Source organism: Felis catus, chromosome C2 (genome assembly GCF_018350175.1).
Source record: "Felis catus isolate Fca126 chromosome C2, F.catus_Fca126_mat1.0, whole genome shotgun sequence".
Classification (NCBI taxonomy): domain Eukaryota; kingdom Metazoa; phylum Chordata; class Mammalia; order Carnivora; family Felidae; genus Felis; species Felis catus.
The window spans coordinates 132,613,512-132,636,738 of NC_058376.1; the positions used below are offsets into that span (position 1 = coordinate 132,613,512).

General features: G+C 38.0%; 2 protein-coding genes across 11 annotated transcripts in view; one reads left to right on the forward strand and one right to left on the reverse strand.

Moving 5' to 3' along the window:
• The window catches only part of HACL1 (2-hydroxyacyl-CoA lyase 1), an 88,829-nt gene extending 75,236 nt beyond the window's left edge, over nt 1-13,593 (reverse strand). For 3 of the 8 annotated variants that reach the window (XM_045037637.1, XR_006585510.1, XR_006585511.1), the window contains exons 1-7: nt 13,369-13,593; nt 13,088-13,192; nt 7,618-7,658; nt 6,912-6,992; nt 4,472-4,544; nt 2,252-2,329; nt 1,111-1,205 (exon numbers count right to left, since the gene is read on the reverse strand). In XM_045037637.1, coding sequence (XP_044893572.1) covers nt 1,111-1,205; nt 2,252-2,329; nt 4,472-4,544; nt 6,912-6,992; nt 7,618-7,658; nt 13,088-13,192; nt 13,369-13,458 — 563 coding nt within the window. In that variant the 5' untranslated portion in view covers nt 13,459-13,593. Of the gene's footprint in view, nt 1-1,110; nt 1,206-2,251; nt 2,330-4,471; nt 4,545-6,911; nt 6,993-7,617; nt 7,659-9,699; nt 10,696-11,913; nt 11,979-13,087; nt 13,193-13,368 lie in introns of those variants that run through there. The other 5 variants (XM_003992135.6, XM_045037639.1, XM_023260579.2 and 2 more) reach the window with 5 other exon arrangements.
• BTD (biotinidase) overlaps nt 13,591-23,227 on the forward strand; it is a 30,062-nt gene continuing 20,425 nt past the window's right edge. For 2 of the 3 annotated variants that reach the window (XM_045037641.1, XM_006936433.5), the window contains exons 1-2: nt 13,591-13,778; nt 15,803-15,953. Coding sequence is in view for 2 of the 3 variants with exons in the window: in XM_006936433.5 (XP_006936495.2) it covers nt 15,943-15,953 (11 nt within the window). In the remaining variant the exon portion in view is untranslated. The remainder of the gene's footprint in view (nt 13,779-15,802; nt 15,954-23,227) is intronic. The other variant, XM_003992138.6, reaches the window with a different exon arrangement.

Consider the following 23,227-nt stretch of genomic DNA (forward strand, 5'->3'; position numbering starts at 1 on the left):
TAAAAGCCAGTGTTTAATACTATGTGTCATTTAGTCTCATTTAATTTTCAAAACAATGAGGTTAGGCATTTTATTTCCATATCACCACTGGGGGAAAAACTCAAAGTAATTTGCCCAGCGTCCCCAGATGGTATGTGGCAGAGACTGGATTGAACTAGGTCATTCTGTCTCCAAAGCCCATGCTTTTAACTACCTCACTGTATTTCCATTCACTGGGAGAGTCAATATTTTAGTATACAACATGCCTTAGAAAAGAAATATTAAGTATAGTTAGCATAGAAATTTAAATTATAGTTAAGTATTTCTAGACACCAAATCCTCAGTGTTTTCATTTATTTGAATAAACATTGCACACTGTACAAAATTTGAACATATAATACAAAAAAGACATTCAACCTTTACAAAAATTTTAAAGAAGGCTTACAGAGTTAACTTACCAGAGACTCATCTCTGCCTTCCCTCCGCTCAATAATGCATTTATCATGTTCAGGTATTATGCAGAGTAGATGACTCTCACCAAGAGAAGCAACTCCTTGGTATACTGAATACACAGAAATGCACACCGTCTCTCTGTAGTCACTGGAGAACCACTGGGTCCACAACAGCAAGAATATACTAAATGGTACCCAGGGTGATGCCTTAACCTAAGTATCCATCCTTATCTGAGGTGACTTTGATCCCAGTGAAAAATGTTTCTTATACTCTTTATTCACCCAGTGTTTATTTAAGGAAGAAGGGAACATGGCAAATCATAGTAACACCTGAGTTGGAATAATTTTAAATCACAGAGACAGACAGAAAGACTAAAATTTTTTATGCCGAGTCCTAAAGAATTTTTCAACAGTCGCCTGATCTCTTGGTTTACACTATGAAGACTCTATATAACCCCTACTACACTGATGGTGATGTATTATTTATAGCTATTAGAAGAATAATTTAAAATGAGTGCTCAGAAAGCTCCAGGCCTTTGGCCAGGATTTAGTTTAATTATTAAATTGTCAAAAGTTAAGACAAATGAAGATTAATTTATAAACTGCTAAGTAATCTGTGAAAAAGTTAAACATTATAATTACACAATTAAGAAAGAACTCCAGTGTAACTATTCCTTACCTTACAGAATTCACATTCACCTGCAAGTTCACAAAATCTGCAGGTATGTCAACATAACAAGCACCTGGGCGACCATAAATGCTGCTTCTCACTGCCTAAATTTATTACAAATAGAAGAAAATATTTTAAAACTCTCATTACATAATTGAAATACATAATTCACTCAAAGATAATTAAAATTGTGAAAGGAATACGATTTTAATTTTTCTGGACATCCTTAGCTGGAGAAATAAACAATTTTAACTAAAACTGAAATGCCCTCTATTGAAATATATATTTTAAAAGTATTTTTTTTTTAATTTTTTTTTTCAACGTTTATTTATTTTGGGGACAGAGAGAGACAGAGCATGAACGGGGGAGGGGCAGAGAGAGAGGGAGACACAGAATCTGAAACAAGCTCCAGGCTCTGAGCCATCAGCCCAGAGCCTGACGCGGGGCTCGAACTCCCGGACCGCGAGATCGTGACCTGGCTGAAGTCGGACACTTAACCGACTGCGCCACCCAGGCGCCCCAAAAGTATTTTTTTAAAGGGGAGAGATATGAAAGAAAATGCTCGCCAAAGGTTTTAAAATTCATGTTGTAGCACGCATTGGTCTTAGAAATTACCCACCAAGCTCTGCCTGCCAAGTCTTTACTCTGTAACATGTACTTTTCCCTGCTTCCTAATCCTAAAGACTTGGCCAACTGTGATGTTGTAATATGTACCACATGGTTTTGAAACAGCTCAAACATAACTCCACATACCAATGTTGGCCAACTAAAATTACTTTATAATACGCTGTTTAATCAACTAAGACACAGTTTTATATACATTAGTATAATTTTCAAACATAATCTTTTGGAAAAGCATGACAGAAAGGGAACTCAGGGTCTCCTTTTATCTTTCTTTTTACTTTTCTGTAATTAAAAAATAATAATTTAAAAAACTTAAGGAGAAACTTTTTTCAAAAATTATTTATTTTACCTCTGTGTCTATAATTAAATGACAGCAAAATTAAAATGTACATAGCTCTTTATATCATTTTTGACTGCCTGAATATATACTAAATTGTTGCTCATTCTATTGAGAATAAAAATAACACAGGTATGAGCAACTGAGAAAAACCAGTTGACTTGGAGGACCTGTAATTAAATACTTTACCTTCTCGATAATAGCGGGAATAGTCTCTATGCTGCTTGGCCGGGCAGAGAACTTGCTATATAATCTACAAGCTTCAACCTATATGCAGAAAGAAAATCCCTTAAAATTCAGCTTATAGATCATATTACTCTTCTGAAGGAAGACAAAACCTTAACTCATTACTTCCTATTATGTTTAGAGAAAAGATGGAGAAAATACATTACTTGCGCTGTTTCTGTAAAGCCCATGCAAAGCACAATCAAATTTAAGTCTCAGTATGATTCAGACAGTAAATAAAAAACAAGACATCATTTTCACTTTTCAGACTAGCAAAAAAGAAAGAGTTTGATAATATTCAGTGTCTACCTCCACACAAGAAAACAGGCACTCTCCTAAGCTGCTGGTGAAAGTCTAAATAGAAGGGAAGTTGATCATGTCCACTAAAAATTAAAATGAGCATATCTTGGACCCAAAAATTACATAGCCAGGAATACAAAACTTCATCTGTTTCATGTTGTTACAATGATAATCTAACCTTAACGTTTCTGCCAATTTTCCTGTTACATATTTTACTGCTATGCTGTTTGGGACGTGTCAGTTCAGTATTGTTAATTTTTCACTGTTTAAGGTTCCCTGAGGCATTATATAGAAATGGTGTCTCTTGATACTTTTTGGTATGAGATCTATGGAACAGTTGGTAGTCTTAGTCCCACAAGCACAAAGGCAGCATTTCCACAAAAACAGTATTTAGATTTTAAATCAAATGTAGTGATCTTTCTCTTCAAATTTCTCATTTCATCTAATAAACTTATTTCATCTTCCTTTTCAGGAAAAAAATATCTGCAATGGACACTATCTCTGCTTTCTTTTCTTCTATAAAGTTTCTATAGCAATCTTAAATTTCTTTTTAAATAACTCATCTGCTCTACTTATTTCTCAAATATATCAGCATCTTTTATTTTAATTTTTTAAAATGTGTTTTTTTTTTTTTTTTTTTTGAGACAGAGAAAGACAGAGCATGAGCAGGGGAGGGGCAGAGAGAGAGGGAGACACAGAATCTGAAACAGGCTCCAGGCTCTGAGCTGGCAGCACAGAGCCTGACGCAGGTTTGAACTCATGGACTGTGAGATCATGACCTGAGCCTAAGTCAGACGCTCAACCAACTGAGCCACCCAGGTGCCCCTATCAGCATCTTTTAAATAGCCATTGTTATTCTTTGCCATTGACGAAGTAAAACTTCAATTCCCTTTCAAGAGGACAGAAATATAACTTTTGCATCAAACTATGCCAAGATCTAAAATTTTACAATGATTTAAACCATATATAAAATTCTATGTTTATATTCTGAGGTTCTCACAATGACTTATGATTAACCAGTAGACTCTGCCTAATGGTTTTAACTTTGCTCATAACTTTGTACTATGAATGGGTAAATAAATGCTTAAGAGTTAATCATTCACTCTCACCTATTTGTTTCTACAATGATTCTTAAACCTGTAGCATTTTGTTTTATGCATCTATTTATGAATACCTCTGTTGCACCTGTATTAAATATGTAGAAAAGCAAAAAAAAAAAAAAAAAAATCCCACTATACCATCTTGTTGACAAATTCTTTTAAGTTTTTAGAAATTTTTAAATATTTTCTTTCCTCAGCTTTCTAAGATAAAAATGAACTTGTCCAGAGTCTACTGACAGTCATTTTATTTTTTACTGATAGTCATTTTAAGTAGGATTTTTCCTCTCAATTTTTTACTTCCTTAAAGTTTGAGAGGCATTGTCCTACACCATTTTTATTCCTGCATCTTTAAGACTTATTTTCAGAGTGTAAAAGCCTGTTAAAAAGATGTATTTCCTAGGGTGCTTGGGTGGCTCAGTCGGTTAAGTGTCTGTGCAGACAGCTCAGAGCTTGGAGACTGCTTTGGATTCTGTGTCTCCCTCTCTCTCTGCCCCCGCTCCCTGTCTCAAAAATAAACATTAAGGAAAAAAAAAAAAAAGATGTATTTCTTGAAGACTGCTCCTAAGCAGGCAGAGCCTGCTTTAATATCCACACTGAGATTATCTTGTAGTTAAGGAAAAATCACCTTTAAATTATCTCAAATATGTCTATTTTATTGTCATTGTTTACTTTACAGATAGGTTTTTATTTTTTCTCGTTAAATCTTTTTTTTTCTTCTCATTAAATCTTAATAGCATTGATTTATGCTACTAAACTCTGTAATAACAATTTTAGAGTTGGATACCTGAGGAAACTCCTGGAAGGCTCCCATAGTTTCCTGACTTCTTTCAGAAGAACCACCAATCACAATCAAGGGCCTGAAAAATTCGTTGTTTTAAAAGAGAATTACAAATAAGATAGACATGTAAAATACTGAGGAAAGTGCCCAATAAGTAAACAGCAGTGTATGTTGACAGAGAAAATTTCAACAAACTAAATATTTAGTAGGCAACCGGATATGAGAGAACCCTTCTTTAATTCCTTAATTTCAGAAAAATCTGAAATTTATAGTAAATGCTTTTCCTCCATGCCTCCCTCTTCCCAAGTCCTTCTGGATATCATGCTAAATCTCTACCTGTGATAATGTAAAATAACTTTTTATGCCCTTCCCATTATTAGTCTTGGGATTAAGAGGAGGAAACAATTGTTTTTCACACCTTCCTAAGTGAGTCTATTTGGAAATGATGGAGTGAAAGAAACTCCACACCAATAATCCAATCTTATCCTTCAAGGAGAAGAAAAGTTATGGCAAACTTAAAAGTTACGAAAAACAAAGTCAGGCCCTAAAGAAGGTAAAGAAAGAGAAAGACTAGGAAGGGAGAAAGAAGGCATATGTCAAGAAAGTGAACAATGCCCTCTTACTGGGACATTAGTCTAAATAACACTAAAATATTTAATCTTCTTTCATATTCCTAGTATTAAAGAAGATTAAATATTTTATGAATTGACTAGAACATAACCCCCTCTAACATGATCTTATTGGCTAAAGCATGGATCTTTGATCTTCTTTAGTAACAGATTCATTTAAAACCATTTCCTCTAAGAACTGCAAGTTACAAATACTGTATATTTTCAATCTTTGGAGTTTTGTTGGGATTCCCTTTATGGCCTCCACATGGTTAGTTTTTACTTTTAAACTACTATAAGAAGAAAGGAAAGAAGGCATCTGGCAAGAAAGCGGACAATGTCCTTCCTACTAGGACATTGGTATAAATAATATCTAAATATTTACTCTTCCTTCATACTAGGATGATACTTCTTTGTATGAAGGAGGATTAAATGTTTTATGAATTGACTAGAACATAACTCCTTTTAACATGACCTTACTGGTTAACCCCAAAGATGGGGTTAAGTGCAAGGTCAAAGAGTAAGTACTAAAGAGCTTATAAAGCAAACTCAAAAAAATCTAAGAATTTCAATTGTCTTGCTAGTTATGCAAAACAAGATAAAGAACTGGATACATTCTTACATTCTGAGCTGAGGTGTTTTAAAAATAATTCTGCACTTAAAGAGAACTGCACACACATTCACATATATAGAGAGACACATACACATACATATACACACACACTCCAAAACGTGTTGGTTTTTTTTTAAGGTTTATATACAGTATAGTTTTTTTTTTTTTTTTTTCAACGTTTTTTTATTTTTGGGACAGAGAGAGACAGAGCATGAACGGGGGAGGGGCAGAGAGAGAGGGAGACACAGAATCGGAAACAGGCTCCAGGCTCTGAGCCATCAGCCCAGAGCCTGACGCGGGGCTCGAACTCCCGGACCGCGAGATCGTGACCTGGCTGAAGTCGGACACTTAACCGACTGCGCCACCCAGGCGCCCCTACAGTATAGTTTTAATGAGTTAAGCGTAAGCCTGTTCCCACAAGCTTCTACACGTAAGTTTATAAACACTTCTATCTTAATGAAAGATGAATATGAATGACATGTTATACACTGTCTAGTTTCTATGAGTTAAACACAGAGCTATCACCATATGCTTCTACACATACGTTTAGAAACACGTATCTTGGGACACCTGGGTGGCTCAGTCGGTTAAGCGTCTGACTTCAGCTCGGGTCACGATCTCACAGTCCGTGAGTTCGAGCCCCATGTCGGGCTCTTTGCTGACAGCTCAGAGCCTGGAGCCTGCTTCAGATTCTGTGTCTCCCTCTCTCTCTGCCTCTCCCCTGCTCATGCTCTGTCTCTGTCTCAAAAATAAATAAAAACATTAAAAAAACTTTTTTAAAGAAACACTTATATCTTTTTTATTTTTTAGTAGGCTCCATGCCCAATGTAGGGCTTGAACTTATGACCCTGAGATTAAGAGTCCCATGCTTTACCAACTAAACCAGCCAGGCACCCCTAGAAATGTTTATATCTTAGTGAAGGAAGATGTTACTTGAAAGAAGGTTTATACACAAGGGAGACTTAATGAATTAAGCATACGTGTATTCCCATATGCTTCTACACATAAGTTTTCCAAAAACTCAAAAATGTGTTTACCAGTAAGTAAGATTACTGATATTTTTTTGTTGTTCTTCCTAATACTATTCTTAATTTAATTTTTTACCAAGCCATTCCCTCAAGCACCTGATTCCAGGTCTTCTCACGCTAGATCACTGGTTGTTCCAGTAGGTAAAATCACACACTGACATTTAAGAAAATGTTTTTAGTAATAGCAATTTAATTACCAACAGTTCATGTTTGCATTTGCCATACCACCCAAAGCATGGATGAGACCTGGGCCAGAAACAACAAGGCATACGCCAGGCCTAGAAGCAAAACAGAATTTATTTTATTAAAAGCAGGTCAAGTGGAACAGGTGATTATATCACTTTAGGGGGAAACACGACAACTTTCTTGGACTTCAAAGGAAGGACATTCAGGTCTTTACTACAATTGGTAAAGCAATTATTAGAATATTTTGTGAATTATAAAAGAAACAAAAGAAAGATTGTATCAGTCTTCCTGCAAGAAAGAAGAGACCCATCATCTTCACACTATATTTCACTAACTTCTTCATATTTTGAAACTCTTCATATTTTAAAGAGGTTATATTTGGGCCCCATTGATTTAACTGTATACAAAAGCAAATTTTTGACGTGGAGTACATTTTTATGTGGAAAAATATCTTTAAAAAATTTTAATAGATAAATATGTCAATTGATATCTGACAGAAAGTAATTCTGAAATGGAATGACCTGCCTCAACTTTTTTAAAAATTTAATTTGAATGCTTTACCCTTGATGTGACTTTCTAACTTCAGAACACTCAAGGAAAAAGTATCTCCATATATAATTCAGTTTGCCATTTTATATTCACAAAGTAATTTCTTAAGAAACTCTGTTTAAGACAGCCTTTAAAAGAAACAGAAATAAAACATAGACTTGAGTTTACCTGCCTGTCAGATATCCAATCGCAGAGGCAGCATAACAAGCCTACAAAGAAAAAATACTGGGACTTAAGCATACTGGGATCATTACCGTAAGTACATGTATAAATATTTACTATTAAATAAAAAACTAGAACAGAGTGGTAAAGGAGGAACTGGAACGCTTTCAGTTTTAATAAGTAATGTTCTACCTGTAAATTTCAAGTAATGGCTTAGGTATCTAATCTAGCTCTTAGTGTTTCAAGGAATTTGTCTATATCATCTAGTTTATTAATAATATCCTTAGATTATTATTAATAATATCTGCAAGATCAACAGAAATGTTCTCTCTCAATCCTAATATTGGCAATTTATGTTTTCTCTCTTCTATTCTTCATCAGTCTTGCTAGGGATTTATCAAATTTATTAATCTTTTAAAAGAACCAATTTTTGGCTTTGTTGATTCTACTGTTAGATTCTACTGTTGTTTTCTATTTCACTGATTTCTGCTCTTGTATTCATTATTTTACTCCTTTCATTTTAGGTTTAGTTCGGTTTTCTTTCTCTAGCTTCTTAAAATATAAGCTTAAAGCACGGATTTTTAAAAATCTTCTTTGCTAATAGATTTACTTAAAGCTATTTCTTCTAAGAACTGCTTTAACTCTACCTTACAAGTTTGAAATCTCATCTTTTCTATATCATTCAATTCAAAATATTTCTTATTTTCTGCTGTGATTTCTTCCTCAACCCATTGGTTAGTCAGGGTTCATAGTGATGTGTCCTTTTTCATTCCTGCTATTAGTAATTTGTATTTTCTCTCTTTCATTTTTGACCACTCTGCCCTAAAGTTTTTTAGATTTTACCAATCCTTAAAAACGTTTACCAAGTATCAAATATGTTATTTCACTTTCAAGTTTGGGGATTTTCTAGTTATCTTTCTGTTACTGAATTTATTTCTACGCTGTCAGGTTACATATACTGTATGTTTTCAATCTTTGAAGATTTGTTGAGATTCCCTTTATGGCCTCCATATGGTTAGTTTTTACTTTTCTTTTTTATTTTATTTTTTTATGTTTATTTATTTCTGAGGGGGACGAGGGAGCCGGGGAGGGGCAGAGAGAGAGAGGAAGATAGAATATCTGAAGCTTGGACCCATGAACCCTGAGATCATGACATGAGCTGAAGTCAGATGCTTAACAAACTGAGCCACCCAGGCACCCTGGTTAGGTTTTACTTTTAAACTACCCTTCAACTGCACAGGAAAAAGGGGAGGTGCTAAATTAAATACAAGATAACCTGAAAAAGTGCTAAAATACTCTCTCAAATAAATCCTTTTTCTTAGTCTGAGACATCTTTTTCTAGTATTATTTCTTCTCATTTTTTTTTTAGAAATAGTAATAAAAATGATATTTTTCTTTTTCTTTTTTTTTTTTTTTTTAACGTTTATTTATTTTTTGGGACAGAGAGAGACAGAGCATGAATGGGGGAGGGGCAGAGAGAGAGGGAGACACAGAATCAGAAACAGGCTCCAGGTTCTGAGCCATCAGCCCAGAGCCCGACGCGGGGCTCGAACTCACGGACCGCGAGATTGTGACCTGGCTGAAGTCGGACGCTTAACCGACTGCGCCACCCAGGCGCCCCAAAAATGATATTTTTCTAAACTCCACTCAGTTTTATGTGTAGTAGACTTAACTTAAATAAACGTTTAGGATATAAGTGTAAAAAAAATTAAAAATAAATTTTTAAGAATCTTTAACTGCTACCACTACCATATGCCCAACTAAGAAAGGGCACACAGGCTCCATGCCGTTTCTTTGTTACTATTCTCCACTGGCCCTTATCACTTTCCCTTTTGCACACAAGACCAAATTCACACAGGATAGTAATAAGACAACGCCAAAAATGCAAGTGCATAAAATACAATGTCTGGTGCAATCTGAACACTGAAGAACACTGTCCACTTATTAAAGCGGGGTAAGAAATATTGCTACAGAATGCAAAATACAAAACAACATACACCAAAAATTATATCCTTCTGGTAGCAAATGTCAAAAGCTGAAAGGAACTCTTTTTATGATCATAAAACATGTATTTCTCTACCAAATTACCTCCACTCACAAGCAGAATGCTGTGTGTAGTACTTAAGAGAGCAGACTCTAGAACTGAATTGTTTTGATTCGAATCTTGCTCCTCTCCTTTCTGCTGTGTAGTTTTGGCAAGTTCCTCTGTACCCTGGCTTCCTTATCTATAAAATGAACATGACTGACAGCACTGCTCTGAGGATGAAATCAGTTAACATATATGTAAAACATTCAGAACACTGCCTGCACAGTTAGTCCTCAGTAACTGTCACATTCCCAACAGTGTGCCTCCCCCCTGGAAAGCCAGTCAGCGTATGTCTTGATCACGCTAAGGATCTGATGAAAGACCACCAGGTCACAACCATCCACAACCAACTACACCTTTCTCTTTAGCACAAACGTGTAATTGGACGTCAAGTCCTCTTCGGCCTCTTGAATGGCTTCTGAATCTGTTCTCACACTCTCCTTTCATCACCCTGTCATTACCCTGAATTCAGGCACTAGTTAAGTCTTCCTGAGTACTGTACTGTGAAGAGTCAGGTTGACTGAGGGGACTACGTACCGGGAACGTCCTACAGGCATCTCAGTCATCAAATTTGCATTCATTACCTTTTCCCTCCAAATTGGTTCTTCCATCTGTATTCCCGATCTGAGTCAGCGGTGCTGGGATCCCCCTAGTCAGTTAAGCAAGCCCACATCTAAGAATCATCTCCAGAAGAGCCTGTCCTCTCGTTCCTAGTTGGTTAATGCCCACTCATACTTCAAGACAGCTCAGGGATCATCTCCAGGAAACCTTTTCTGAAGCTTAAGGCTGAGCTGAGTACCCTTTTCTGGACTTCCACAGCACCCTGAATATATCTCTATCATAGCACTTATCACATTATAATAAAATTGTCTGTTTATGTCTGTCTCCACAGCCAGGTTATAAGCTCCTCAAGTACAAGGAAAGTATGTCATTCATCTCCATATTCCATATGTCCAGTAAAGCACCTGGGACCTACGGAGGCCCTCCACTGAGATTACAGGGACTGAAATAAAACTTCAAGCTGCCCTGCTGATCATGATTTCTAGGGTACAAATCTAATTATGTCTCCCACCTATTTCGAAAACCTTTCAGGTCTCATTCAATGCCTACTAAAAAAGTCCACATTCCTTTTCCAGCCATAGACTTTCTACAACCTCCCCTTAGTCTACCTATTCAGTCTCACAGCTCATTGTGCCTTTAAGCTATTTTGATGGAACAGCATGAACAAACCTTGCCTTCACGGGTAATCTTCTCTGTCCCACTCAGAGAGAACCAGTCATCCTTTATGTGCACCATTCCTTTCTATATATATATATATATATATATATATATATATATATATATATATATATATTTTTTTTTTCCCTTGAGAGAAAGGGACAGAGACAAATAAAGTGCAAGCAGGGAAGGGGAAAAGAGAGAGGGAGACACAGAATCTGAAGCAGACTCCAGGCTATGAGCTGTCAGCACAGAGCCCGACACGGTCTCGAACCCATGAACCACAAGATCATGACCTGAGCTGAAGTCAGACACTTAACCGACTGAGCCACCCAGGCGCCCCTATATGCACCATTCCTTATACATACATTTTTTGTTTTATTTATTTATTTTTCAGAGAGAGAGAGAGAGAGAATGCAAGTGAGCCAGAGAAGGGCAGTGAGAGGGAGAGAGAATCCCAAGCAGACTCTACCCTGTTAGCCCAGAGCTAGACATGGGGCTCGATCTCATGAATCATGAGATCATGACCTAAGTCAAAATCAGGAGTTGGATGCTTAGCTGACTGAGCCGCCCAGGTGCCCCTTATACATACATTTATAATTATACTATTATAATTACCTCACCTTCCCAAACTTAAAGATCACAACTAAACCTGGTTCCCGAAGGAAATACTGAAATATAACCCTCTAGATTTGGGCTTGCTTGACTGACTAGGTGAATCACAGTGCCACTGACTCAAATCATGAATACAGAGGGAAGAGCCAATCTGGAGGGAAAAGGTAGTGAATTCAAAATCAGACATGGGTTTCAGATACCTGTAAGACATTCCTGATATATATTTCCCTCAGTCATGTGACTCATTCCAATAGTCAGAAGAAGACTTATACACCAGTACCTGGTATGTACTCAATAAATATTTGCTGTTTGAAGAAGAAACCAAACATTCCACCTTCATAAAAAACAGTAAAATATAAGTTATTTTATTACATTTTACTTACTGACTTATTAATAGGTCAATGGCCTTATTTTCTCACATAGACGACAGAACAGAATATTGTTCCAACTAAGAAGAAAGAAATGATACAAACTCAAGACCTGATTTAAGATTTTAAAAAACCCATACTCCTCAAATCTTACACTTAAGGCCTGCCATTCAATTAATAAACAATGTGGTAAGCATTTACATCATGCAAAAGCCCCAAACAAGCCAGGCACTCCGGGGATATAACAAATGAACTACAACTCCTGCTCTCTAGGAGCCTACATGTGATGGCAGAGAAAGGGTACCACTTAGGGAGGTCAAGGCAGCTGTCTGGGCAACAGATGGTAAGAGCCTGAATTAGAGAGCAACAAACAGTGAGAGCGCAAAGCAGGAATACTTAGCTTTAGATGGACTGACAGGGTATGACGCTGCAGAAGTAGTTTCTTGACCTTTTAAACCAGCACATAGTAAGCACTGAGACTGGGTTGACAAAATGTCTCATCTTCCTTTCTTTTGCTTCCAAATAAGCCTCTAGGAAGAGTGGTTGCATGACGCAGTGGAAGGAGGACTGGACTGGGATTTAGGACACCAGAGTTCTAATCATGGCTTTACCATTTGTGAACCTATTACCTTGCAGGGCCACCTACCATATAACATGAGAGCCTTGGCCTTCACCCATTCATCTCTAGGAAAGGCCTGAGCACCTATCATGTGCTAGGCACTGGGGATACAGATGGGTCAAGAAGAAATAATATCCCCGCTCTCCTGGATCTCACAGCCTAATAGGGAAGTCAGACCAGACAAATAATACACAGAAAGAGATACATCATAACAGGTAGTTATGAGAGGACAGAGGGACCGAATTCAGACCAGGAAAAGTGTCCCTTTCAGTTCCAACGCTCTAGACTTGGCAGAGAACGACCCGGTGTAGTGTCAAGAGCATGGACTTCAGACCCCAGAATACTTGGGTTCAAATCCTGGCTTTTGACACTAGCAACGTGTCACCTCGGGCAAATTACTCAACCTCTCTGTGTCAACTAGGATTAACAAAAACAGTTCTTGCTTCATAGGATTGCTGCGCTTGGTCTGCTTGAAGAACGGTGGTAAGGGCTGAGTGTCTGCGATGAATATCTGCTGCTATTATCAATCATTCCCAATAACGCTTTCGGCCCCCCACTGTCCATACTCACCGCTTGCTCATTCCTCATCCCGACATATCTGACGCCCATCCTCTGGGCCGCAACGGCGATTTCGGTCACTGGGATGCCTACGATGCCAAACATGTACTCCACATCCTGGGGGCCAAGAACAGGGGAGTAAATGCCCGGGCCCGCGCCACACCGTTCCCTCCCGGGGCGCTAAAAGGAAAGCCTCAAGGAAAACCTCCCCATCTCCCACCGCACCGCTCTCCTTGTCTCCAAGACAACGTCTCCGCCCCCCCCGCCGGCTTCCGTAGGAGAGTCCACCGTACTTGCGTTTTCAGGGCCTGGGCGATGACTTCAGCACCAGAAACCTGCTCCTCGTCTCCGTCGCTACGTGCGGCTCTGTTAGTCTCCGACATCTTCCACCTAAAACTTCGAGATACTCTCGCAGTCAAACATCAAGCTGACACGTAGACGCCCAGCAAAATAAAGTCAGGGGGACAGCCGCTCACCAATTGTGGAAACCGCCCCTCTGACTGACAAGGAGGAAGGCAACCAACCAATTTGAAAAGCGGGAAGGAAAAGGCGGGGCTTAAATCCGTCCGCTCGCAGCGTGAGTTGAGAATGTAAACACACTCCTCCAATCAGAGCCGTGCCCTTTTTCCAGCTCCTCCATTCGCGGGGCCAGAGTGCCAGAAGGAGGCGGGACTAGCAGGAGGCTGAGACCTATGCCAAGCAGGTGAGACGCGGAACCTCTGAGGCCTCTAGTTCCTCTGTGCCTACCCTCCGGAGGCATTTGGGGGTTCGCTAAGGCGAGTGGAGCACACGCAGAGTAGGAGCGGAAGGAGGGCTAGGAGCACTAGCGGAAGGGGGCGTGGCGGGCGCTCTCGCCTCCGCCCCCCCCCCCCCCCCGGGCGCCCTAAGGGCCTAGGCAGGTTTCGCGAAGGCTGCTGGGACCCGGGTGGGCTGGGTGGAGCCTAGCCTAGTGCAAAGTTGAGTTTCGGTAGTATTGTGCTTGTACGTCTGCTGTGTGCTAGGCGTTTACTACACGCTTTTTGGTTTACACGCTCTTTTGTAACTAAAGAAGTTTCACAACTATGTAGTTCGTGAAACATAGTCAATAGTACACGTCAGTTAAAGCCATAAACGGATTTGCTCTTTATCCCAATATACATGGGGACACCGAATTTCCCAACCAAAAGACAAAGTAATTTTGCCCAGAGCCATTGAACCCATCCCATTCTTCAGAATCCCCAGCTTGTACTCTACTCACTGTTTAGCCCTTAGGCTACAAGAGACAAGAAGGAACCCTTGAACCTAGTTACATTTGACCATTGTTTTCTCTAACCCTTGCGACTAGCCCACTCTTCTCTCCACTCTCCATTCTTGTCTTTCCAAAATCAGGAAATGTGGGTTTTCATAATTTTTAGATTTAGTCCCTGCCTACCACCAGTCCCTGTAGCTTGATAACCTTTTAAAACGCATTTCTGAGCGAAAAAGTTGTTTGTAGTGCAATTTCTGAGGGTGTGGTCTCCGTCCAGGTCCTGAAACCACCGGTTCAGTAATAAAATCTCCATAACCAAGAGTGGAACTTTAAATTTTTGAGGATTTGGAGTGTTTCAAAGCAAAAAGGCAAGTAATATGTGGAAGGTAGAGGAGAAGGGAGTGGATCATGGGTAGAGGAATGAATGAAAAGCACTGAAGTGAAAGGATTTCTAAGTCCAGAGATTTTCCAACTGTAGTCATGGGCCCTTCCAAAAGGTCTTCTTTTTGGCGGTTCAAGCCCTAACCTCCCACTCTAAAGACAAGAGAGTGAAATAGTTACCTCCCTGGATAGGGGACCTAGCCTAAGGTAGCCAATCAAAGAGGGAGATTTCTTTGATGTCTCAGAGTTCCTCTAAAATATAAATGCAGGTGTTGCATTTCCACTCCAAAATGTATCCATATTTTAATATAAGTATTATCTTTTTACGAGGTAAAATAAACATGCAATTAAATGTACAGGTCATAAAGAAGTTTTGACAATTGGCTATACCTATGTAATCGCCACCCAAAATAAAAATGACATTTTAAGCTTACCAGTCAAGTGAAATTGATGTTCCAGAAAGATGCAAAATGTTCTTTGTGTGGCTTTGAATAGTCCTGTTCTTTGTCTCCCGTCTCTGAGAAGCATGGACCTCCTCTATCAGGTAGTATTGTTTATATCAACACCTATGTGAGAGTCTGTACTACCATTGTATCAGAATCACTTGGAAAGCTTTTAAAAAATGCAGTTGCTTAGGCCCTACACCACATCTTCTGAATCAGTGAGTTAGGACAAGTTAGGCACCTATATATTTTTTTAAAGCTGCTACCTAATTTTGATTTGCAGCCTGACTTGGGAACCCCTAGCTCTGTACTCATGGTTGAGGCGTTAGTTAACAATGAAATGTGTGACTGCCTGTTACCAAAGTCATACTGTTGATTCGTTTGGATTTACAGGTTCAAGGCTACTTGTTTGACATTGGCAGCACAGACCGTGTAGATCCTTAGTCCATTCATGGGACCTTGTGTCTACTTCTGTGTCAAAACAATCATGGACAAAATGACTCCACATAAAGTGTGGTGGAAACTGTGCCATGAATTGGAACAAGTCCACTGAATTTAGATTAATGGGTTTTACAAAAAGGATAAATTCTCAACTGACTGGATTCTGGCCTTTAGCAAGGGGAAAAGTCAATGAGACTATTTAAACTTGCTTTCACCTTTGTATCTTTGGTTCAGGGTACAACGTTCCATTGTGTACTTGGTAGGATGATTCAGCAGAAGTGATCCTTGTTCCCAGGATTAGCAAGCCCTGAGAGCAACTCCTTTCCATCCAATTGTGATTACAGGATTCTGCTGTGATTTATCCAGGCCCTTCCATGCAAACTTTGTAAGCATTAACCACATTCTTTATTACTTTGATTGGTGGTAGGCATGGAATTTTATTTGGTGCATGTTTTATTGGAATTTTTTTGTTTGGTTTTGTTTCTTTATCCACGGAATGAGGTCAAAGGAGGAATAAGTCTGAGTTGTTTTTTTTTTTTTTTTTTTTTTTTTTTTTAAGAAAAGGCTAACACAATGATAATATGTTCTCTAAAGCACAGAGCTGGGATGACTGGGTGGCTCAGTTGGTTGAGTGTCTGACTCTTGATCTCAGCTCAGGTCTTGATCTCATGGTCATGAGTTCAAGCCCCACATTGGGCTTCGTGCTGGGTGTGAAGGCTTCTTAAAGAAATAAAATAATAAACAAACAAACAAAGAGCAGAGGTGGTCATCAAAGTGTCTATGCCCAAGTTCATCTGGGTAAAGAGAATATCCAGGCAACCAGGTAACTTATTAAGAGTTGCAAATATAGTGCCTAGAGAAAATATATTCTCTAAAGGCCGTTTCTAAAAGTAATAGTAACTCCTCAGGCCCCCAAATTATGATAGTATGTTTTAATTTCAGTAAACAAAGACACTAAAAATCCTTGTGATTATTTAAAAAGCAAAACACCAGCTGAACCTATAAGAAATTGTCTCACAAACCTATGTTATCAAGATGTGAAGTGTTTGGTTATCAAGTGAAGAAATGAATTAGGGTTATTTGTGATATATTATAGAATGGCTGAAAAGAAAAGAAAATTGGCTGAAATAAAAGAAAGCTGAAACTAAGTACCTTAAAAACAAAAAGCAAGCAACAATAACAAAAAGAAAAAAGGATATCTATGTAGAATACTCTTTTTAAAACCAACACTGAAAACCGTACAGCAAGAAATGTGCTATAAAAAAAATGTGTGAACATAATTAGAGCAGAAAATAAAATATAAAATAAAATGTTCTTTGAATAAAATAGGTTAAGTTGATCTTTGCTTCTCATTAAATTGATGGACTGCAAAGTACCAAAGCTCAGAAATAGGCTTGAAGCAAAACCAGTGAAAAGCAGTTTTATTATTGAGGTGTCTGGGACAGGTTTAATGCCTATTACTGGGAGACGGGTACTCGGGGACGGGTACTGGGTTTTTTTTCCAGTTGTCTGTGACCTAGAGAAAGGTTGGATTTCTGTCCTTGGCTAGGACACACAAGCACCTTTTCTCTACATTTGAATGCCAGCTAGACCCAGACCTGGAGTGGGAAACGCAGTTGGGCAGAAACTGAAGAAACATTGTGTCCCTCTTATTGCTGTGTCTTTGTCCATTGTGTGTTTGTTTGTTTGTTTGTTTTTCAATTTAAATTTGGGGTGGTTTGACTTCAGCAATCGTTAAATCACTAATAAACATGTTACTTTATGTAAAGCGCACCAGAAAATGGTGACAACTGTGTGTCATGCTATGAGGATGTAAGAGATTTATCTCAAGTGGCTTAGAAACCGTAATCCAATATTTCTCAGTATGATAGAACCCCACACTTGGGGGTGGCCCATGGTGGGGGTGGGGTGGGGGACAGCTATCACTTATGAAAAATGGTAGCAATAGTTCAATGCTTCTGTTTTCATTTGTTTCTTCTGTTTTGCCATTAGCCTTCATTACAGTCCCTTTCCTTAGCTTTTAAAAGTGTACCTTATTGTTTTGTTTTGCTTTTAATCTGTTCCTCATGGGAGCAAAACAAAGAATCCACTCTGGGGCAGAATCTCTGAATGATTCCCGGGGTTCTGAATGGAACTGCTGGGGTGTAATCCCAGGTGAGGGACATCTTCCTGATTAAGAGTTTAGGCCCTTGAACTTCCTTCTGTGTCATAACCTTTGAGTTCCCCTTCAGAGCTTACCTGTGACATATTGTTTTATTCACTTTAAAGTTTGTTTATATTTAACATTTATGGCATCTTTCAAACCCATGAATGGGAACAGAGATGGATTCATACACATGTACCCAGCCCCTAGCTCAAGAAATTCATTAAAAATACAGTGAAGCTCCCTGTGGATCCCTTCCCCAGTGTTTTTTCCACCCCCTGTGCCATAGAGGTAACCACTATCTTGAATTTGGTGTTTATAATTCCCACATTAGCCATTCTCTTTTTTTTTTTAGTTTTTTAATGTTTTTATTTACGTTTGAGACAGAGAGAGACAGAGCATGAGCGGGGGAGGGGCAGAGAGAGAGGGGGACACACAGAATCTGAAGCAGGCTCCAGGCTCTGAGCTGTCAGCACAGAGCTCGATGTGGGACTCAAACTCAGGAACCATGAGATCATGACCTGAGCCAAAGTTGAACATTTAAACGACTGAGCCACCCAGGCACCCCTCACATTATCCATTCTTTACTGGATGGACATTTAGGTTATCTTTAACTTTTCATTGTTATAAACAAATTTCTCTAAACATTTTTGCATGTCCCCTGGTGTGCCTGTGTGAGTTTTTATGTATATGTGGCTAGGGGCGGGTCACATCAGTGTTACTAGATATTGCCAAATTGGTCTCCAAAGTTACTGTACCAATTGATAGTCCCACATTCTGTTTATAAGAGCTCCCCTTTCTCCACATTCTCAATCATGAAATTTGAAATTTTTGCCAATCTACGTGAATGTGAAATGGCTTCTCATTTGCATTTCCCTGACTACTAATGAAGATACAGGTATAGATATGCCATCTGGGTTTTCTTGTTCTGTCAATTGCGTCTTTTAGATCTTTTGCCCATTTCTTTATGGATTGTTTATCTTTTTCTTATTTATTTGTAGATATTCTTTATATATTCTGAATGCTTATGCTTTGTCTTTTAACTTTGTTTATAGTTACTTTTGAGGTGCAAAGTTGTGGGGTTTTGGGGTGTGGTCACATTTGACAATTCTTTTCCTTTCTGTTTCATATTCTTTGTATCTTAATTGAGAAAATATTCCTTAACCTGGGGTGAGATTTATTTTTCTATATTTTCATCAAAAAGTTTAGCCTACCTGGAATTGATTTCTACATGTGATGGAAGGTATCATTCCAAGGGTTTTTTCCACATAATATCTATATCAATTAGATTTGCTGTGTAATTAATCACTCTAAAACTCAGTGACTTAAAACGACGACCATTTATTTAATTTATAGTCTTGTGAGGCTGGACTCAGCTGGGCTCCTTCATGTGCCCGTGGTCAGTTGCTAGGTCACTCTGCCACTGGAAGCTGACTGGTTACCCACTGGGGTGGCAGGTATATTGCTACTGAACCAGTTATCTCTCATCATTCAACAGGTGTCCCTGGGCTTCTTCAGATGGTGGCAGCAGATTGCAAAAGGGGACAAACCCCATTGTGGAACCTTTGTGTATCATGGTTGCTAACATCCTATCAGCTAAAGCAAGTTACATGGCCGAGTTCAGACTCTGACTAAGATGGCATTAAAAGTGATATGATAAAGAAACATGAATATGGAGAGAGGAATCATTGCTAGCCATTTTTGCTAGTCAATTTCGCAAAATATCCATTTTCCATTTATGGTATAGTTCATTCTTATCCCAATGATCCATAGTGTCATCTCTGTTATATTATCAAGTTTCCATATATGTATGTGGTCTGTCTCTGTACTCTGCTCTTTCTTAGTTTTTTTGAAATAAGTCTTATGTTGGTAGGGAAGTCCTTCTATTTTGTTCTTTTGAAAACACCTTGTCAGTTGCTATAATGTCCTATCACTGCTATAACAGATTACCACAAATTTGGTGGCTTAAAAACAACATAAATGCATTATCTTATAGCTCTATAGTTCAGAAGTCTGAAATGGGTCCCCCTGGGATAATATCAAAATGCTGGCAGGACTGCGTTCCTTTCTGGAGGCCTTAAAAGAGACTCCTTCTAGCTTCTAGAGGCTTCCCACATTCTTGGCAATGTGAACAGTATCAGGCCTAAACCTTCTCATGCTGCCATCCCTCTGGTTCTCCCTCTTCTACTTTCACTCATAAAGGCACTGGTGATTGCATTGAGCCTACTTACATAATCCAGGATAATGTCTATTTTACAGTCAGCTCTTTAGCAACCTTTAAAAATACATATACACACATATAATATATATATGTATATATATGTATATGTATATATATGTGTATGTGTATATATATATGTATATATGTGTGTGTATATATATATATGTGTGTGTGTATATATGTGTGTATATGTATATATGTGTGTATATGTGTGAAGCAGGCTTCACACTCGGCATGGAGCCTAATGTGGGCTCAATCCCATGATGCTGGGATCATGACCTGAGCCAAAATCAAGAGTTGGATGCTTAACCAACCGAGCCACCCAGGCAACTTTAGCATCTTTAGCAACTTTAATTCCCTTTTTGCCATGTAACCAACATACTCACAGGTTCTGGGGATTAGAATGTCTTTAAAGGGCCGTTATTCTGCCTACCAGATCTATTCATGGTCTTTTTCTATTATTATAGAATCAGTTTATCACATTCCAGTTTAACACTCATTAGAATTTCAATTGGAATTATATTGAATTTATAGATTAATTTGGATAGAACAATGTCTTTATATTATTGAGTCTTTTTGCCATAAGCATATCTCTCCATTTATTTTATTCTTCTTTAATGTCTTTCAATAAATATTTCATTATACTTGCTATATTTATTCCTAAGCACCTAACTTTTTATTGATTTTTTTGCATTTTCTAGTTTTAGGGGGCCACTGTATTAGAATGCAATTAATTTTCGTACGTTGGTCTTAAATGTAACTATTTTACTATACTTTCATATTAATTATAATAATTTGTTTATGGATTCTCTTGGATTTCTTTGTAGATAAACATAGATTCAATGAAAGTTTGTTTTTTATTTTCTTGGTCTTTTATCTTTTCTATTTCTTTTTCTTAGCTTAATGCACTACCTAAGACCTCCAGTACAATATAGATAAGAAGCACTGATAAGTGGCATTTTTATTTCATTTAACCTGTTAATACAGTGAATTAAGTTGATATACTTTTTCATATTAAATGCTTTATCATTCTTGTGATAAACCTCGTTTGGTCATGATGATGATTTTCTTCTTATACATTGCATAATTCAGTTTGCTATTATTTTTATTTAGACTTTCTACATTTGTGTTTAAGAGTGAGAGTCAACCATTATTTCATTTCTTGAACTATCCTTATCTAGTGTGGGTATCAAGGTTATACCATCTTTTTAAAAATTTTGGGACAGTTTGTATAAAATACATAGGTGTAAATATCTTCATATAAAAAAAATACAGTATGTGTCTTTTCCTTGAATGTTTGGGAGAATTCCCCTAAAAAGTAGACCAAGATTGGTGCTTCTGGGGGGGAGTCTTTGATAATTTAATTTTTCTTGGATAATTGGTGTGCTTAGTTTTTTTCTTTTTTGGACTTAGTTTTGGTAAATTTTATTTTCCTAAAAAGTTATGTGTTTCATCCACATATCCATTCAACATATATTTGTTCCAGAGTAACAGATAATCAATTCTAAATCTTTGTTATGTTCCCTTTTAATTTTTTTCTTTATGTTCATATGCCTGTTTATTACTTTTGTTCCTGATCAATCTTGATGGAGATTTGCTTAATTTCATTAGTCTTTTCGGAGAATAAATTTTGTACCCAGGCTCCCTGGAGAAATGGCTACTTCTAGACCTGAGCCAAGGAATGTGCAAGAGAAGCTTGGGACATAGTTTAATGTCAGATTGCAGAAAAGCTATTAGAAACTACTAGGGTAATATCAAGAAGAATCTATAGCTAACTTGAAGAGGCTGCCATTGGCCAAGGATGGGATACTTTGAGTTTCAATAATGATAATAATTGAGATGGAGAGGAACTCATAAAATATGTTTAAATATATGAGTTCATAAATGATATTTTTTAAAGTTTTTTTTTTAATTTTTAAGTAATCTCCTCACCCAACATGGAGCTCAGGCTTACAACCCTGAAATCAAGAGTTGCATGCTCCACCAACTGAGCCACCCATAAATGATATTTTAAAAAATTGGTCAACTTCAGAGAATAATAGAGAACCGATTCATTGTCTTGAAAACTGATTTTAAAAAGAATGGAAGAGAGAATCTAGCATTTATCCTGCCTTTTCTGTATGCATTGTACCACTAGATAACCAAAGAGCAGATAAAATAGAATGTCTTTTTATAAAAAGTATTCCAATTAATAAATAAAATGATGGAATTAGAAAGCTAGCACTTGGCAATCCCCAATGAACATATAAAGGCATTAAGTATCAATGTTTTGTGCTAAGATTATGAGAAGAGAGTTAGACACGTGCCTCGTGATGAAAATACACACTGCCACCCATAGCCTTGCCAAAAGGATGGACACTGAGTCTGATCCAGTCTTGGATCCAGCTGCCAATTGGCAAGAAATAGCAAAGAAAGAGGAAAAGTTTGAACCTCACCATGCATTTGCAATAATACAACCCGTTCTGTTGGAAAATCTACAGGTCTAATCTACAGGCTTCTTCAACAAGTTTGTTTTATGGAAATAAAAGGGACGAAAAAGGAAATTCTAGATTAAAAGAGACTTAAAGCCTATATCAATGTTTTAATTTTTTTTTAATTTACTTTTTTAGTAATCTCTACACCCAACATGGGGCTTGAACTCACGACCCCGAGATCAAGAGTTTCATGCTGTTCTGAGTCAGTCAGGCACCTCAATATATCAGTGTTTTTAAATTAGGAAGACTAAATGTCTAGGGATGCACATTGGGTCATAAAGCTTTTTTTTTCTTTTAAAGGAAGTGATAAGCATAAAAGCCATGGTAGTGGTTAGTTGGTCACTTATGGGTAGAGTTGCCAGATTTAGAAAAACAAAACAGGGCACCCAGGACTCCCAGTTAAATTTGACTTTCAGATAAACAATGAATAATTTTTTAGCACAAGTATGTCCCAATACACTTGTTTATCCAAAAGTCAAGCTTAACTTGGCTTCCTATATTTTATCTGGCAAAATCTTCATTTTATTCAAGATGGTAATGCAGCACTCTTCCCAGCCTTCCTTGTAGCTGGGGGCCAAAGCAATTTAAATGAAGTCAAGGGGCAGGGCTTTGGGGTGGTTCTTCCAGCCTGCGGCAGAGTGGAATTGGGTATGGAAGTCGCACTGTCTTGCAGTGAGCCCGTGCCTTGTACTGTGAACTTCACAAGTTCACCGGATGGTGAGATGGGGCTGGAGGTGGGTATTTCCCCTTCCTCCAGGTCAGTCAGGCTCTGATAAAACCTTAATTGGTTAGCTCGGTTCTCTTGAGGGCAGTCCTCCTGA